The sequence below is a fragment of the Hemitrygon akajei genome, unplaced genomic scaffold, assembly GCF_048418815.1.
Source record: "Hemitrygon akajei unplaced genomic scaffold, sHemAka1.3 Scf000072, whole genome shotgun sequence".
NCBI lineage: Eukaryota > Metazoa > Chordata > Chondrichthyes > Myliobatiformes > Dasyatidae > Hemitrygon > Hemitrygon akajei.
This window is the reverse complement of record NW_027331958.1, coordinates 2,206,251-2,226,283: the sequence shown is the minus strand read 5'-3', so window position 1 is coordinate 2,226,283 and position 20,033 is coordinate 2,206,251. Positions and strand designations below refer to the sequence as shown.

At 45.9% G+C, this 20,033-nt stretch overlaps 1 protein-coding gene across 1 annotated transcript in view; it reads right to left on the bottom strand.

The window, feature by feature from the left end:
• Nucleotides 1-7,751: 7,751 nt before the first annotated feature.
• Nucleotides 7,752-20,033, bottom strand: part of LOC140722194 (uncharacterized) — a 44,718-nt gene continuing 32,436 nt past the window's right edge. Inside the window, exons 17-19 of the mRNA XM_073036988.1 lie at nt 12,617-12,697; nt 10,327-10,442; nt 7,752-8,426 (exon numbers count right to left, since the gene is read on the bottom strand). Of these exons, the coding sequence (XP_072893089.1) occupies nt 8,349-8,426; nt 10,327-10,442; nt 12,617-12,697 (275 nt within the window). The 3' untranslated portion in view covers nt 7,752-8,348. The remainder of the gene's footprint in view (nt 8,427-10,326; nt 10,443-12,616; nt 12,698-20,033) is intronic.

Below are 20,033 nucleotides of genomic sequence, written 5' to 3'. Positions count from 1 at the left end.
ATTCCTGTGAACTCAGCCCAGTGTCCAACATTGACACATTGCTGGTGTGGGGGGATTTATCCTGTGAACTGTCTCTCTCTCACCCTCTCTGTCCATTATATTCCTGTGAACTCAGCCCAGTGTCCAACACTGACACATTGCTGGTGTGGGGGGATTTATCCTGTGAACTGTCCGTCTCTCACACTCTCTGTCCATTATATTCCTGTGAACCCAGCCCAGTGTCCAACACTGACACATTGCTGGTGTGGGGGGATTTATCCTGTGAACTGTCCGTCTCTCACCCTCTCTGTCCATTATCTTCCTGTGAACTCAGCCCAGTGTCCAACACTGACACATTGCTGGTGTGGGGGGATTTATCCTGTGAACTGTCCCCCTCTCACCCTCTCTGTCCATTATATTCCTGTAAACTCAGCCCAGTGTCCAACACTGACACATTGCTGGTGTGGGGGGATTTATCCTGTGAACTGTCCCCCTCTCACCCTCTCTGTCCATTATATTCCTGTGAACTCAGCCCAGTGTCCAGCATAGACACAATTGTGTTGCAGTCAGACATGAAAATGAGTGTGAACTACATTGCAATGACAAATTGGAGCTGGACTGTCTGAACAACATTGTGTTACCGATGTGGCAAGGACTCACGTACACCAGACCAATGGAGCTTTAAAGATGAGACTTGCTGAAATTATGAGAAGTGCATCGATCATAGGACAGTACAGCAGAGCAGCAGGCCCTTTGGCCCTTAATGTTCTGTCCAAAACACCCGAAAACTAATCCATCCTACTTACACAATGTCTGTATCCCTCCATCTTACCCCTCATATCCCCTCTCACCTTCAATGTCTGCCCTCTGGTATTAGACATTTCAACCCTGGGGAACAGATACTCTCTGTCTCCTCTATCTCTGCCTCTCATAGTCATATAAACCTCCATTAGATTTCCTTTTAGCCTCTGCCGATCTGGAGAAAACAACTCAGGTTTATCCAGCCTCTCATGTTAGCACATTCTCTCTAAACAAGACAGCATCTTAGTAAATCTCTTGTGCGACCTTTCCAAAACCTCAACATCCTTCCTTTGTTGGGTTGACTAGAACTCCACACAGTACTCCAGATGAGGCCGAACCAGACTTTATACACACGGCATTGATCTCCTGGTCCTCCATGTCCTTTTCCTTTGTAATCACTTGAGCAATGTACTGTACTCATTAATACCTCATTCACATTGTCCACACCCAAACAAATGTTCCCCCTTTATCCGGTAGTGGTCCGCCTCTCCTGGCTTTCCTAACTGCCATCTTTAGTTCTTATCTGCCTTCTTTATACTCCTAATGTGTTTCTCTTGATCCTGACTTCCGTAGATTTACATACTTTTCCTTTTTCACCTTGACTGAATACATCACCTCTCTGGATATCCAAGGTTCTCTTCTACTTCCATTCCTGTTCTTCCTTCTAACAGGAAGACACCTCTCCTGAACTCTGTGTAATTAATCTTTAAACACCCTCCATGTGCCTGATGTGGACTTGCCAGAAAAAAGGTGTTCTCAATTAACCCTTCTTAGTTCTTGCCTAATCCCCTTGTAATTTACCCTACAATTTAAAACTCTCCCACAAGATCCATACCTATCCTTATCTATCGCTATCCTGACAGTTAAGGAGTTGTTGTCACTGTTCCCCAACTGTTCACCCACTGTAAGGTCAGACACCTGGCCAGGTTCATTACCCAACACCATGTCCAGTACAGCTCCTCCTCTCAATGGATTGTCCACATATTGATTTAAGAATCCCTCCTGGATATACCTAACAAATTCTGCCCATACATAGATCATGCCAGACAGAGAAATATAAATGGATTGCACAGGGAAGAGCAAAATATAAATATCCAGTTGTAGTTACAAAAAGAGCATTAATCTGCAATGATGAAAATCTGATCATCATGAGAGTGACACAGGAACACACACAAAATGTAGGGATAGTCCAGGTAATTATAGACCAGTGAGCCTTGTGTCTGTGCTGGGAAAGCTGTTGGAAAAGATTCTTAGAGATAGGATCTATGGGCATTTAGAGAATCATGGTCTGATCAGGGACAGTCAGCATGGGTTTGTGAAGGGCAGATCATGCCTAACAAGCCTGATAGAGTTCTTTGAGGAGGTGACCAGGCATATAGATGAGAGTAGTGCAGTGGATGTGATCTACATGGATTTTAGTAAGGCATTTGACAAGATTCCAAACAGTAAGCTTATTCAGAAAGTCAGAAGGCATGGGATCCAGGGAAGTTTGGCCAGGTGGATTCAGAATTGGCTTGCCTGCAGAAGGCAGAGGGTCGTGGTGGAGGGAGTACATTCAGATTGGAGGGTTGTGACTAGTGGTGTCCCACAAGGATCTGCTCTGGCACCTCTACTTTTCATGATTTTTATTAACGACCTGGATGTGGGGGTAGAAGGGTGGGTTGGCAAGTTTGCAGATGACACAAAGGTTGGTGTTGTTGTAGATAGTGTAGAGGATTGTTAAAGATTGCAGAAAGACATTGATAGGATGCAGAAGTGGGCTGAGAAATGGCAGATGGAGTTCAACCCGGATAAGTGTGAGGTGGTACACTTTGAAAGGATAAACTCCAAGGCAGAGTACAAAGTAAATGGCAGGATACTTGGTAGTGTGGAGGAGCAGAGGGATTTGGGGGTACATGTCCACAGATCCCTGAAAGTTGCCTCACAGGTAGATAGGGTAGTTAAGAAAGCTTATGGGGTGTTAGCTTTTATAAGTCGAGGGATAGAGTTTAAGAGACACGATGTAATGATGCAGCTCTATAAAACTCTAGTTAGGCCACACTTGGAGTACTGTGTCTCAGTTCTTGTCACCTCACTATAGGAAGGATGTGGAAGCATTGGAAAGGGTACAGAGCAGATTTACCAGGATGCTGCCTGGTTTAGAGAGTATGGATTATGATCAGAGATTAAGGGAGCTATGGCTTTACTCTTTGGTGAGAAGGAGGAAGAGAGGAGACGTGATTGAGGTGTACAAGATATTAAGAGGAATAGACAGAGTGGACAGCCAGCACCTCTTCCCCAGGGCACCACTGCTCAGTACAAGAGGACATGGTTTTAAGGTAAGGGGTGGGAAGTTCAAGGGGGATATTAGGGGAAGGTTTTACACTCAGAGAGTGGTTGGTGCATGGAATGCACTGCCTGAGTCAGTGGTGGAGGCAGATACACTAGTGAAGTTGAAGAGACTACTAGACAGGTATATGGAGGAATTTAAAGTGGGGGGGGGGGGGTTATATGGGAGGCAGGGTTTGAGGGTCGGCACAACATTGTGGGCCGAAGGGCCTGTAATGTGCTGTACTATTCTATGTTCTATGTAAGTGCTGGAGAAACTCAGCAGGTCAGGCAGCATCTGTGGAAAAGCACCATCAGTTGACATTTCAGTCCTGATGCAGGGTCTTGGCCTGAAACGTGGACTGTTAACTCTTTTCCATAGATGCTGCCTGACCTGCCGAGTTCTTCCAGCATTTTGTGTGTGTTGCTCTGGATTTCCAGCAGCAGCAGATGTTCTTGGGTAGACTGGGTACTCTTGAGCTTTACAATTTGAAAACCAATAATAGACAAGCAATGTGGCTTGCACCAGAATTGGACTCCAGCTCAGCTGTTCCAGTAATTCCACAAAATCAGATTGAATGCTATTTCAAAGATATTAAATTGAAGCCTGCAGATCTTATACTGGAGAAGAGATCATTCCTGTGGGAATAACACAACCCCCGTGAGAGTCAACTGAAAGTGAATTAAGCAAGGTCATGGATGATGCCACAGCAGTGTTCAAGGATCCCATTGGAAAACTCAAACATATCACGGGTAAAACTGTGTTAAATGAACATCCCACACCCAAGTTTAGCAAAGCCCGACCAGTTCCTTAGACTATCCATGATAAAGTAGCCAGTGAGCTGGATCACGTGGAGGCTGAGGAAATTCTGTCCAAGCTCGAGTGGAACCCGTGAGCAATGCCAGTGGTCCCAGTAGCCGAGAAGAATGGGTCTGTCCAGATCTGTGGTGATTTTCAGATCACCATCAACCCAGTACCGAAAGTAGATCGATACCTTCTGCCTGGGATGGAGGGGCCCTCTGCAAACTTTTCTGGAGGAAAACACTTGAGCAAAGTGGACTTAGCTGAGGCTCACCTACAGAGGGAGATGAAAGAAGAGTCCATAGTGTTTCTCACCATAAACACTCACAAAGAGTTTTTCTGCTTATTTTTGGAGGAGCATCTGCACCTGAGGTCCAGCAGAAAGCGATGGACCAGGTGCTGCAAGGCTGTCCAGCCACTCAGTGTTACCCAGATGACCGGTAAGGATGATCTTTAAAACCTCAAGGCAGAGTTAAAAAGATTGAAAGATTATGACCCAGTACATGACACGACAACTGTAACTTCTTTAAACCAAACATCACATCATTGACGCACAAGAATTACACAAGTGTGCTGAGAAAATTCAAGCAGTGGTGGATGCCCCGAGCCCACAGGACATAGATAGATAGATAGATAGATAGATAGATACTTTATTCATCCCCATGGGGAAATTCAACTTTTTTCCAATGTCCCATACACTTGTTGTAGCAAAACTAATTACATACAATACTTAACTCAGTAAAAAATATGATATGCATCTAAATCACTATCTCAAAAAGCATTAATAATAGCTTTTAAAAAGTTCTTAAGTCCTGGCGGTAAAATTGTAAAGCCTAATGGCATTGGGGAGTATTGACCTCTTCATCCTGTCTGAGGAGCATTGCATCGATAGTAACCTGTCGCTGAAACTGCTTCTCTGTCTCTGGATGGTGCTATGTAGAGGATGTTCAGAGTTATTCATAATTGACCGTAGCCTACTCAGCGCCCTTCGCTCAGCTACCGATGTTAAACTCTCCAGTACTTTGCCCACGACAGAGCCCGAATTCCTTACCAGCTTATTAAGACGTGAGGTGTCCCTCTTCTTAATGCTTCCTCCCCAACACGCCACCACAAAGAAGAGGGCGCTCTCCACAACTGACCTATAGAACATCTTCAGCATCTCACTACAGACATTGAATGACGCCAACCTTCTTAGGAAGTACAGTCGACTCTGTGCCTTCCTGCACAAGGCATCTGTGTTGGCAGTCCAGTCTAGCTTCTTATCTAACTGTACTCCCAGATACTTGTAGGTCTTAACCTGCTCCACACATTCTCCATTAATGATCACTGGCTCCATAGGAGGCCTAGATCTCCTAAAGTCCACCACCATCTCCTTGGTCTTGGTGATATTGAGACGCAGGTAGTTTGAGTTGCACCATATCACAAAGTCCTGTATCAGTTTCCTATACTCCTCCTCCTGTCCATTCCTGACACACCCCACTATGGCCGTGTCGTCAGCGAACTTCTGCACATGGCAGGACTCCGAGTTATATTGGAAGTCTGATGTGTACAGGGTGAACAGGACCGGAGAGAGTACGGTTCCCTGCGGCGCCCCTGTGCTGCTGACCACCGTGTCAGACCTACAGTCTCCCAACCGCACATACTGAGGTCTATCTGTCAAGTAGTCCACTATCCAATCCACCATGTGAGAGTCTACTCCCATCTCCGTTAGTTTGTGCCTTAAGATCTTGGGCTGGATGGTGTTAAAGGCACTAGAGAAGTCAAGGAATGTAATCCTCACAGCACAACTGACCCCCTCTAGGTGAGAGAGTGATTTGTGCAGCAAATACGTGATAGCATCCTCCACTCCCACCTTCTCCTTATACTCAAACTGAAGAGGATCCTGGGCGTGCCTGGTTTGTGGCCTCAGATTCTGTATTATCAGCCGCTCCATGGTCTTCATCACGTGCGACGTCAAGGCAACAGGTCTGAAGTCATTCAACTCCTTTGGTTGTGGTTTCTTCGGTACCGGGACAATACAGGATGTTTTCCACTGTCTAGGTACTCTTCTCTGCTCCAGGCTCATGTTGAAGATGCGCTGTAGTGGTTCTCCCAGCTCAGTCCCACAGGCCCTCAGTAATCGTGGGGAAACTCCATCCGGTCCAGCCGCCTTGCTGGTACAGATCTTCCTCAGTTGACCTTCCACCTGTGCAGCCATAATCCTGGGCGTGGGCAAGGTCTCCTGTGAGTGGCTATTTTCCTGTGAGGGAAGTAAGCCTGGTGTGGATTTCTGCGGTGAGGATGAGATTGAGCTGTCGAACTTGTTGAAGAAGTTGTTCAGCTGGTTCGCTTTCTCCACATCTCCGCTTATGTTCGCCCCCCGCTTTGCACCGCATCCGGTGATGATCTTCATCCCATCCCACACCTCCTTCATGCTTTTTTTCTGCAGCTTTTGTTCTAGCTTCCTCCTATACTGCTCCTTTGCCCCCCTTATCTGTACTCTGAGTTCCTTCTGAACTCTTTTAAGCTCCAACCGATCACCATCTTTAAAGGCCCTCTTCTTCTGGTTTAGGAGGCCTTTGATGTGACTAGTGATCCAGGGCTTATTATTATCCAGGACATGTCAGAGTTGTGGTCCTTTTTAGGATTTGTTAATTCCTGCCAAACCTGGCTACTGTCCTCCACTCCTTTCACCCGTTATCACAGATGGGGAAGAGATGGAAATGGACAAAAGGTAAAGGAAATGGTGACAACACACACTGCACTCACACATCGTGATCCACACTGTCTAGTGAAGCTTGCCCGTGACACCTCACCTTATGGTACAGGTGCAGTCATGTCACAAGTTCCGGGTGATGGACGTGAACACCCCACAGCCTCTGCATCACGTTGCCTTCATGCTGCAGTGACAAACAACACACACAGATCGACAGAAAGGCCTCGAGTCTGCTTTGGGGTGGAAAATGTTTTAACCAGTGCTAATGTGGGTGAGGTTCGATACTTCAAAAGTCACACCTGCCAAATGTAGTGATCCCTCAGTCAGGAAAGACATTAAAGAGTAAGAAAACCTCCATCCATAGTGAATCAATCTTTCGCCTGAATGGGACAATTTGAAATTGACTCTGCATGATGTCTGTCTATAGTAGTTGTATTATATAGTATACTGTGTATAGAGAGTGGAGATGCATTGTCCATTGAATTGTTTACAGCTAAGCAGGTAGGAACGGTGTGTATTTAATATTTCAGTAATATTGTAAATATACTGTTGATTAAACATTCTTGTTTAAATAATTTGTTAAGGATTATCTAAAAAATTAAAGTATTGCATACGTCATGAAGCTACCACGTGATACGTGTGTGCCTCGCTTAAAGTAAAAAAACAAAGTTAGACTCACATTCCCGCTCCCGTGTCATTCTTTTCATTAGTTTAATGTTTTGTAGTTACAAAACACAGCAGGTACCCATCCTCACTCATCCCTCTTACCCGCTGCTGATCCACAACCTCCTGTGCTGTAGCAGTTCAGGCCTCTTCCAGGTATTTGATAGGTTCTGTTCGGAATTATTCAGGATTTGTGGAATTATGTGAGTGTAGCAGATATTAATTCAATACAGAACCAGTCTTCAGTACTTAATGGAAATTGCAGGCAAGATAATCAGCTTGAAGATATTCTTGCTCTCTTTTTACATGACTTATTTTTATATTCTGTACATTTCTTATTGTAATTTATAGTATTTTCTGTCTTACAATCTACTGCTGACACAAAACAACAAATTTCATGACATATGTCAGTGTTATTAAACTTGATTCAGATACTGAAAAGAACAGCTTTGCAATCAAAGTTTAAAGTAAATTTATTAACAAAGTAAGTATACATCACCATATACTACCCTGAGATTCATTTTCTTACAAGCATTCACGTGAAAATAAATCATGATACAACTTACGAAAATCTACACGTAAAGAAAGACCGACAGACAGCCGACGTGCAAAGGAAGACCGATTGTGCAGAAATGGTCTCCCTTCTCCGCAAGCTGTTTGGCAATGTTCATTTATTTTGTGTCTTTATGATATTACTTTTAATAACAGTCATAAATGAATGTAACATCACAACTGAAGGAAAACAGAAATACATTCTAAATTAAAGTAACCGTGAATCATTGGAAATACAGAAACAATTACAGAGCCACTTCCCAAGAATCTGAATGTGTCTTTCATTGCTTGGATTAAACCCATTATTACATTCAATTGATGAGAAATAATGAAAGATGAAAGAGTAATATGTTACTGATAATAAACCTGATTCTCAATGACAGATACACAGTCCAATTGATGCTAATAATATTTCACTGATATTGGATTCCCCACCACCATCACACAACCCACTGAAACCTCACACTCCCCACCACAACCCATGAACACTTCACACATCGTCCATCACCCTGTGATATGTTGGACGAACACGATCGGAGATCTTCCCACTCAGTTATTTCCCTTGTCACGTTTGCTCTTGGACAAGATGTGCTTGCAGGGGAGCTGTTCCCTCAGTATCTCACGTATCTGTGGACCAGGGATGTTGATGGTGAGTGACGGGTGAAGAAACACGGTTAGACCGCACTGTGTGGGGGATCCGGACAGCAGAGAGACCCTCTTCTCATCACCCACAAAATCTATCACTTACCACCAGGAGATTCCCTTCTTCACACCAAGAACTACATTCCCTATACAGCAGGAAAATTCAATTCCTCAGAAATCACCATCAACCCCTCCCCAAACCCCATCCCTTCACCAGGAGAATCTGCTCCTCCAAACATCCCACAACAAGGATCCACCTCCTCTCGGGATCAGAGAAATTCCCGTGCTCCAAACTGGGAATAGAGCTTCCCGGAAAATGGAATCAGCTTTTCCTTCAGACCTGAGAAAAACCCTCCCCTCTCACAGAATGCCCCTTACCCCCTCCAACAGGGAATTCTCCTCACCCTGAGGCCAGAGAATACCTCTCACCCCTCTCAGATCAGGGGATTGTCTTCACTTACTGAGACCCGGAAAAGCCTTTCACCCCTCTCAGATCAGGGGATTGTCCTCACCCGCTGAGGCCAGAGAATACCATTCACCTCCCCCTCACCCTCGTACCAGGGAATTCTCCTCACCAACTGAGACCAGGGATTCCCATCTCTACACACACCCTGTCCAGGAAATTTCCACTCTCCTTGGACTAGGAGATCTCCTTACCCCGAGGGCAGAGAATGCCTCTCATTCCCCTTGGACCTGGAAACACCTCTCATCCCCCAAGACCAAGGGATTTCTACCACACCCCCACCTCAGACCAAGGGATTCTCGTCAACCCCTAAGACCAGAAGATTTTCCTCACCCGGAAGATAAGGCGATGCCCCCCTCCATCAGACCAGGGGGTTTCCCCACTCGGACTCTGGGATTTCCCCTCTTCAGACCAGGATACTCCCTTCAACCCCTCAATCTGGGAGTTTCACTCACCAGCTCCCAAAACCAGGCAAGTTCCTATCCCTACCACACGGAAACCCACCTCTTCAAAGACCTGTGAAACCGATTACCCAGTGCAGTGTATTGCTGTCTCCCAAACTGAGACCAGATGTATCTCCCCCTTTCTCAGACAGTTCTGACCAAGGGTCTCTGAGCTGAAGCATTAACTCCATAATGAATGGAATCATGTCCCCTAAACCTGTAAATCATCATATCCTATAAACACCAGACGGTCCACAGAATGGGAGATAAATGTTCCTAGAAAACGGGCACCAGAGGAAAACATTTCCCCAAACCAGAGGAACCTCTGCTCTGGTAACGACGGGGAACCCCGAGCAGGAAAGTCACAAAGTGATCGCTGAGACCACGGGGGAGATGCAAAGCTGAAGGGATATGAGTGGAGATGGTCGGTCGGTGGGAACTCGTTGCCAGTGGAGGAGGAAGGCAGGTTGGGAACCGACTGTCCAAGGCTACGTACGTGCCCGGATAAGGAGCATGCAATGTACTCAGGAATAAGGGATTTAGAGGAATGGTGGGACAACGAGGGGACAATGATCACTGTAAATAGTTTGTCTTTGGAAGTCGTGTATAATGGGCTGGAGGTGGGGGAGACGGGGAGATGGTGTTTATTAGGTGGTGGGGCAGTCCCCATTCACACTGGGTGTATTTAGAGCAGAGATTGATCGGAAAGAGGGTTTGGCTTACAGGGAGGAAGTGCCATGGTAAAACACATTCATGGAACAGACTTCATGGGCCCAATGGCCTAATTCTGTTCTTATATCCTGCGTTGGGTGGTGACTGAGGACGGGGAGTCTCTGGTGACTCAGATGTAATCATTTCAGGGTTGGGTGTTTCACCGCTCATCGGGAAGGGAGAGTCACTGATTATTGACCTTGATTGACCAAAGGCACATGAATCAGAATCTCCACCTCTGGGAATGAATGTGGACAACATCTCTCACCTGATTGAGGTAGGCCTCTCGCTCCTGGGGGTCTCCCAGGTTGTTCTGCCCAAGGTACAGCACTTGGACACTGCTGATCATCTCCTCACACTCCTCATCTGACAGGAGCCCGTTCACTGGAAGATTGAGAGAAGTGTTCAGTCAGAGTAGATCCAGAGACAACAGACTCACACAGTGTGATGGGTGGTTGGACTGGAGTGTTGGTGACAGTAAGCACGGGGACCCAGGCTGACCCCAGGTTCCCCTCCTGCCCATCGTTCCAGTAACCAGTCCCTCCCCCATCCACCACCAGACTCTCTGTGTAAGCACGGGAACCCAGGCTGACCCCAGGTTCCCCTCCTGCCCATCGTTCCAGTAACCAGTCCCTCCCCCATCCACCACCAGCATCTCTGTGCAACGTGTAAATTCACCTCACTTCCCCTGGCTAGATTTTATTTCAATAAGAAGGGAAGCGTGTATGTTAGCTGAAGCCAGTAAAGATTGGCATGGTCAATAATACAAAGAAGAACAAGTTTTTCAAAGCATCGCATGATGTATCGAACTGAAGGGGAAAAACTAACCCCATCCAGTGGAATGGATTGAAGAGAAATTTGTTCCCAAGTCCTCATTGAAAGTTGGATATTGTGGGGGGGCTTCAGTCCCACCCAACCTCAGTGGAAAAAGACCGCTTGCATTTACCCTGTCTGTACCCCTCACAATTTTGTATACCTCTATCAAATCTCCCCTCTGTCTCCTACATCCCCGGAATAAACTCCTAACCTATCCAACCTTTCCCCAAAACTCAAGTCCCCAAGTCCTGGCTACATGCTTGTAAATTTTCTTTGCTCTCTTTCAATCTTATTGATATCTTTCCTGTAGGTAGGTAACCAGAACTGCATACAATCTCCAAATTAATCCTCAACAACGTCTTATACAACTTCAGCATAGCATCTCAACACTTGCAGTCAATACTTTTATTTATGAAGGCCAATGTGCCAAAAGCTCGCTTTACAACCCTATCTACCTGTGGCACCACTTTCAAAGTGTTCTGGATCTGTATTCCCGGATTCCTCTGTTCTACCGCACCGTTCCCTGTGTGAGTCTGAGCCTGCTTTACATTCCCAAAGTGCGATCATGCTTGTCTGCATTAAATTCCATCTGCCATTTCCCCAGCTCATCCAGATCCTGCTACAGATATTGATAGCCTTCCTCACGCCCACTATGCCCCCAGTGTTGGTGTCTTCCACACACTGGCCGATTCAGTTTACCTTGGTCTCATACAGAACAGAGATCAGTACAGCACAGGAACAGGCCATTCGGCCCACAATGTTGTACTGGACCAGCTAAAAAGTAAATCAAAAGGACACAGAATCTAATACCTCCTTCCCACATAATGTCCAAATCCCTCCATCTTCCTCACATCCATCTGTCAATCTAAATGTCCCTTAAAAGCCTCTAATGTATTTGCCTCTACCACTATACCAGACAGTGCATTCCAGGTACCCACCACTGAGTAAAAACCTTACCCCTCACAGCCCCCTTGAACCTAACCCCATCTCATCTTCAATACCTGCCCTCTGGAGTTGGGCATTTCAACCCTGGGAAACAGACACTCCTTACCTGCTCTATCTCAGCCTCTCATAATCACAAAACCTCGATCAGATCTCCCCTCAGCCTCCACTGCTCCAAAGAAAATAACCCATTTTCTGCCCCAGCGAAACTGCTTGCACAAAGAAGGCCCCAGTTTACATGAGGGAAGCTGAACCCCCCATGACAACAACCCTATTATTTTAACACATTTCCTTAACCTGATTACATATCTATTCCTCAATGTCCTGATGGCTATTGGGGGTTCTGTTGTACAATCCATCAGTGTGATTTCACCCTTCCTATTCCTGAGTTCTACCCAAATGAACAGTCTCTGACCCTCCATTGTGTCTCTCCCGAGTGCAACTGTGATATCGTCAGAACTTCTCAGCACCAGCTCAAATGTGAGCAACGTCCCCTTCATGAGCACAAACTTTTGTAACGTCAAACCCCCTTTTTGAGTATCCATGCCTTGCTTGTGGAAGAATTCCGCCCCTCCTGCATCTCTCCGTAAACATCTGCATACCACTTCCACAGGGCAGACAGAACAAGGACTCCCTCCCTCTCCCAGGCTGAAAGTGGTGGGGTTTGGGGGAGAGGAATGTCCGTCGCTGTTTGGGGAGATGCTCCAGGCAGACTCTAACCACCTGAAGGCCAGATGCATCAGAAAGGGTCCCTGTGATCAGGAGTACCTGACGGTCCCCTATCAGAACTCAGTGGTTACCTGGGATCATCTCAGAGGCTTTGCATATGGCATCCGTCGGCTTCTCCTGCCCGGCGTCGGGGCTTGTCCTCCTATCTGGATCTGGGACGAGAGAAGGTCCAGGTGAGAAATGGAGTTTGGAGGATAGGTCCAGGGCTGAGACTGATTCTTCCTGCTACGTCCACACACCAGCCAGTTCTGTTCTTCCACCACAGTCCCCCAGTCTCTCCACCAGGCTCAGTTTCATCACTCTGACACACTGCACACACAGACGCCTTCCCAATTCCCCCATTTGCTCATCCCCAACCTCTTCCGTCATTCAGAAGGACATGCTCGTAGGCAGAGGAAGTGGGGTGGCTCTCTTGGTAAAAAATAAAATCAAGTCCTTAGAAACAGGTGAATAATATTGGAAGATGTTGAATCCTTGTGGATTGAGTTAAGAAAATGCAAGGATAGCAAGACCCTGTTGGGGGTTATATACAGGACTCTCAACAGTTGCCAGGATGTGGGGCAGAAATTACAACGGGAGATAAAAAAAGGCAGGACAAAAGGGCAATGTTACGATGGTCATGGGGGATTTCAATGTGCAGCAGGTTAGGAAACTCAGATTGGTGCTGAATTCCAAGAGAAGGCATGAGAGAGCAGCTGGCCAAAGTTGATTGAAAGGGAATACTTGCAGTGATGACAGTAGAACAGCAATGGCTGGAATTTCTGGAGCAATTCGGAAGGTGCAGGATAGATAAATCCAAAGAAAATGAAGTCTTTTAAATGGAGGATGATGCAACCATGATGACAAGGGAAGTGAAAGTCAGCATAAAAGCAAAAGAGAGGGCAGAGAATAGAGCAAGAATTAGTGGGAGGTTAGACGATTCAGAAGCTCTTAAAAACCAATAGAAGGTAATTGGAAAAAACAATAAGGAGAAAAAAGATGAAATATGAAAGTAAGTTAGCCAACAGTATAAAAGAGGATGCAAAAAGATTTTTCAGATATATCAAGAATAAAAGAGAGGTGACAGTGGATATTGGACGGATGGAAAATGATGTTGCAGAGGTAGGACAAAGAAATGGTGGATGAATTTAATAAATGTTTTCAAACTCAAGTTCCAGCTCAGTCTACTTTCATTCAACAGTACACATTTTTTATCACCAAACGAAACAACGTTCCTCCGGACATACGTAAAACACACACACAAATGAATATCAACACTTGTAAATTCATAAATAATAAGGTGCATTTGTGACACAAGTTAAAAGGTAGACAGCATCATGCTTCAAGTGTGATGTGACCTGGCAGGAAGCTGGGAGTTCAGTGTCTGACAGCATGGGGAAAGAAGTTGTTTCCCATCCTAATAGTTCTTCTGTCAGTCTTTACGATGGAAGAAACCAGCTGTACATCTGAAACTGGAGAGTGTCGTGGGGTAAGAGTGAGTGAACTTGCTAATACTAAGGAGAAGGTGCTTGGGAAGCCAAAAGGGCTGAAGGTAGGTAAATCACCTGGACCAGATGGACTACACCCCAGGAGTTTGCAAGAGATGACGGCATTAGTAGGGATATTTCAACAACACTGGATTCTGGAATGGCCCTGGAGGACTGGAAAATTGCAAATGTCACTCTACTCTTAAAGAAGGGAGGGAGGCAAAGGACATGAAATTATAGGCTAGTTAGGCCTGACTTCACTGGCTGGGAAGGAGTCCATTATAAAGATGAGGTTTTGGGGTACTTGGAGGCACATGAGAAAAGAGGCCTATGTTAGCATCGTTTCCTTAAGGGGAGATCTTACCTGAGAAATCCGTTGGAATTCTTTGAGAAAATAACAGGCAGAATAGACAAAGGAGGATTGGTGGATGTTGTGCATTTGGATCTTCAGAAGGCCTCTGACAAGCTGTCACACACGATACTAATAAACAAGAGCCCATGATATTACAGGAAAGATACGAGCATACTGTAGTTAGTAGACTGACTGACAGAGGGAAAGATTGGGATTAAAGGCCTTTTCTAGTTGGCTGTCGGTGACTGGTGGTATTCCATAGGGTTCGATATTGGAACGGCTTCTGTATGACCCACATATCTGTTCTCCATCTGCATTGTATTCTGAGTTTCGCATTTATTATGGTAACTAGTCACATGAATGTGGACGGGGTAAAAGTGAAGGGAATAAGTTCCACCTTCATGCTTTGTTCATTGCAGTTTGTAGTAGATGGGGACGGGCAGATGTCGTACCTTTTGCTGATCACTCAATAACACTTAGCTTACACTTAGCTTACACTTGGGCATGCTTAAGTTTCATTGCTTCAAGATTGTACGTTTGCTAATTGCTAATAAAGGATCAAATACATATCGAGCTTTTTGGAAAATTGATTATTGGAGTGAGGATGCATCATGTCAAATCCGTAGGGTTGCCAGCAGTGGCAATTGCTTTGGTTTGTTTGGCCGTGACAGCTTCTTTTCACATTATATGTCAATGATATGGATGACGGAATTGGTGGCTCTGTGGTTGGGAGCATTTCTGGGCCCCTGATCTCAGAAAGGATGTGCTGGCATTGGAGATGGTCCAGAGGAGGTTCACTAGAATGATCCCCCTGGGAATGAAGATGTTCGAGAATGAGGAGCGTTTCATTGCTCTGGGTCTGTGCTCACTGGAGTTCAGAGAAAGAGGGTGGATCTCATTGAAACCTATCGAATATTGAAAGGTCAGTATAGAGCGGATGTGAAGACAATGTTTCCTATAGTGGGGGAGTCTAGGATAGAGAGGGCACTTCCTCAGAACAGAAGGACGTTCCTTTAAAACAGAAATGAGGAGGATTTTCATTGACCAGAGGATGGTGAATCTATGGAATTTATTACCACAGAAGACTGTGGAGGCCAAGTCATTGGTTATATTTAAAGCAGAGGTTGATAGGTTATTGATTAGTAATGGTGTCAAAGGTTACATGACAAGGCAGGAGAATGAGGTTGAGAGAGACAATGTCCCTACTTGGCAGCCATAACTCTAATATAAATGAAAGATAAAGTAACTTTATTATCAGAGTACATACACGCCAACATATACAACCCAAAGAATCATTTTCTTGCAAGCATTCACAGGAAAATAATAAAATATACAACAGAAAGTGTGAAAACCTCGACATAAAAACAAACAACCAGTGTGCAACAGAAGACAATTTGTGGAAATAAATCCAAGATAGATGATGATAAATGCTGAGAACATGAGTTGTGGAGTCCATAAAAATGAGTGTGTAGGCTGTGCAATCAGTTCAGAGGTGAGGTGAGTAAAGTTATCCACACTGGTTTAGGAGCCAGATGGTTACTGTTCCTGAACCTGGGGGTGTGGGACCTCAGGCTCCTGGACCCATTTCCAACTTCAGGCCCCATTCCTTCGTGACGAACCCTCTGACTAATGACCAGTCAGTCACTTAACTCTCCTCCTTCACAAAGCCCAGCTCTCAACCCTTGTTCCTGACTGTCAGACCACCCACAAGCTGCCCACACTAACAGCCACAGTGGCTTGTTGTTGAAAGCTACAGCATCTTCCTTTTAACGCCCACACACAACACCAGCACCTCAGTGTAGAATTCTCACCCCACCTCCAACAGAGGGACCTCAATACAGGACTGAGAATTGTCCAGACAGGGGACGAGCCACTGACATTGGTGATCCCCACCCCACAGGAAACCACATCCAACAGGGGAGACGATGCACCACTGAGAATTGTCCAGACAGGGGACGAGTCACTGACACCAGTGAACCCCACCCCATGGGATACCACATCCAACAGGAGAGACGATGTACATGAGCTACAAGGACATCCAGTGAGAGAGATTGTCCATTCCCCACAAGGTCTTGGTACCTGAGGATGTATCTCCTGCTGGGACAGGGGGCAGTTCCCAGCAGAGATCACCAGTAGACAATCCTTTGACTTGTTTCTCTGTGGAAGTCCAGTGGACTGGAACAAAGGACCACAGACGTGGGAGAGTGACGGAGAGGAGACACCAAACCTGGTGATCAGACCAGGACAGGGTGGAGAAACCAAAACCATTTGGTGTGCCTTCACCGATTCGCTCTCTCAAACCTCTGTCACTCCACGTGACTCCCCTCAGTGGGAGTGAGGAGGGAATTCCAGGACTGAAACTGAGCAGAAACATTCCCTTTGGTGAACCCAACCATGGATACCTGAGCTTGCAGACCCTGCTGGGGTGGTGGACAAACCCGGACCAGGTCCTCCAGTCGCAGACCCCTGGGGTTCCTGAGTCGTGTCCGACTGGGAATTTGCAAAGAGAGAAACAGGGTGGGAGAGGACAGGCGAGCAGCGGATCAGGGTGGAGAGAGTAAATGAGATGGGGAGTGGTCATCACGAACAGAAACATCTATAATCTACCAGTGTGAACTGGTCAAACCTCTGGATCTGCACACAACATAATCCTCTCGGGCAATCCGCACCTCCCTCTTCACTCAATCCTCTCCTCTCAGTGCCCATTCCTCACTCCTCTGACCCCCCTACCATCCTTCACTCCTCCACCTCACACCCATCTCTCACCCGATGATCATTATGAAACAACCACTTAAATCACAAATAAAGAGAAAATCTGCAGATGCTGGAAATCCTGATGAAGGGTCTTGGCCTGAAACGTCGACTTTTTACTCTTTTCCATAGATGCTGCCTGACCTGCTGAGTTCCTCCAGCATTCTGTGTGTAAAACCACTTAAATCTCCTCACCCTCCAAGCCGCATCTCTCAGTCCTTGTTCTCCGACATCGTTATCATTACGTCTCATGTCGTATCACGTGGACGATCAAGGTCTGTCCATCACCATAATTGTTCTGGGCAGTGTCTTTACAGGATGGGTGACTCCAGCCATTACCAATACTCTTCAGATATTGTCAGCCTGGCGTCAGTGGTTGCTGAACCCGTATATGTGATATGTACCAGCTGCTCACACGACAATAGACAATAGGTGCAGAAGTAGACCATTCGGCCCTTCGAGCCTGCACCGCCAATTTGCGATCATGGCTGATCAATTCCTATCAATACCCGGTTCCTACCTTGTCCCCATATCCCTTGATTCCCCTATCCATAAGATACCTATCTAGCTCCTTCTTGAAAGCATCCAGAGAATTGGCCTCCACTACCTTCCGAGGCAGTGCATTCCAGACCCCCACAACTCTCTGGCAGAAGAAGTTTTTCCTTAACTCTGTCCTAAATGACCTACCCCTTATTCTCAAACCATGCCCTCTGGTACTGGACTCTCCCAGCATCTGGAACATATTTCCTGCCTCTATCTTGTCCAATCCCTTAATAATCTTATATGTTTCAATCAAATCCCCTCTCAATCTCCTTAATTCCAGCGTGTACAAGCCCAGTCTCTCTAATCTCCCTGCGTAAGACAGTCCAGACATCCCAGGAATAAACCTCGTGAATCTACGCTGCACTTCCTCTACAGCCAGGATGTCCTTCCTTAACCCTGGAGACCAAAACTGTACACAATACTCCAGGTGTGGTCTCACCAGGGCTCTGTACAAATGCAAGAGGATTTCCTTGCTCTTGTACTCAATTCCCTTTGTAATAAAGGCCAACATTCCATTAGCCTTCTTCACTGCCTGCTGCACTTGCTCATTCACCTTCAGTGACTGATGAACAAGGACTCCGAGATCTCTTTGTATTACTCCCTTACCCAACTCTATACCGTTCAGATAATAATCTGTCTTCCTGTTCTTACTCCCAAAGTGGATAACCTCACACTTATTCACATTAAACGCCATCTGCCAAGTATCTGCCCACTCACCCAGCCTATCCAAGTCACCCTGAATTCTCCTAACATCCTCATCACATGTCACACTGCCACCCAGCTTAGTATCATCAGCAAATTTGCTGATGTTATTTTCTATGTCTTCATCCAAATCGTTGACATAAATGGTAAACAGCTGTGGTCCCAATACCGAGCCCTGCGGCACCCCACTAGTCACCACCTGCCATTCCGAGAAATACCCATTCACTGCTACCCTTTGCTTTCTATCTGCCAACCAGTTTTCTATCCATGTCAATGCCTTCCCCCCAATGCCCTGAGCTTTGATTTTACCCACCAATCTTCTAGGTGGGACCTTATCAAATGCCTTCTGAAAATCGAGGTACACTACATCCACTGGATCTCCCCCATCTAACTTCCTGGTTACATCCTCGAAAAACTCCAACAGATTAGTCAAGCATGATTTACCCTTGGTAAATCCATGCTGGCTCGGCCCAATCCTATCACTGCTATCTAGATTTGCCACTATTTCATCCTTTATAATGGACTCTAGCATCTTTCCCACCACCGATGTCAGGCTGACAAGTCGATAGTTCTGTTATCTCCCTCCCTCCTTTCTTAAAAAGTGGGATAACATTAGCCATTCTCCAATCCTCAGGAACTGATCCTGCATCTAAGGAACATTGGAAAATGATTACCAATGCATCCGCAATTTCCAGGGCCACCTCCTTTAGTACCCTAGGGTGCAGACCATCTGGACCTGGGGATTTGTCAGCCTTCAGTCCCATCAGTCTTCTCATCACCGTTTCCTTCCGAATGTCAATCTGTTTCATTTCCTCTATTACCCTATGTCCTTGGCCCACCCATACATCTGGGAGATTGTTTGTGTCTTCCTTAGTGAAAACAGATCTAAAGTACCGGTACTCATTAAATTCTTCTGCCATTTCTCTGTTTCCCATAACAACTTCACCCAATTCATTCTTCAAGGGCCCAACATTGTTCTTAACTATCTTCTTTCTCTTCACATACCTAAAAAAGCTTTTGCTATCTTCCTTTATATTCCTGGCTAGCTTGCATTCGTACCTCATTTTTCCTCCCCGTATTGTCTTTTTAGTTAAGTTCTGTTGTTCCTTAAAAACTTCCCAATCATCTGTCCTCCCACTCACCTTAGCTCTCTCATATTTCCTTTTTTTAATGCTATGCAGTCTCTGACTTCTTTTGTCAACCACTGAGGCCCCTTTCCCCCCTTTGAATCCTTCCTTCTCTGGGGGATGAACTGATTTTGCACCTTGTGCATTATTCCCAAGAATACCTGCCATTGCTGTTCCACTGTCTTTTCTGCTAGGCTATCCGTCCAGTCAACTTTGGCCAGCTCCTCCCTCATGGCTCCATAGTCTCCTTAGTTCAACTGCAACACTGGCACCTCCGAGCTGCCCTTATCCTTCTCAAATTGCAGATAAAAACTTACCATATTATGGTCACTGCCTCCTAATGGCTCGTTTACTGCGAGATCCCTTATCAAATCCTGTTCATTACATAACACTAAATCCAGAATAGTCTTGTCCCTGGTCGGCTCTCGTACAAGTTGTTCCAAGAATGCATCCCGTAGGCACTCTACAAACTCCCTATCCTGTGGTCCAGCACCAACCTGATTCTCCCAGTTCACCTGCATGTTGAAACCCCCATAACTACTGCGAC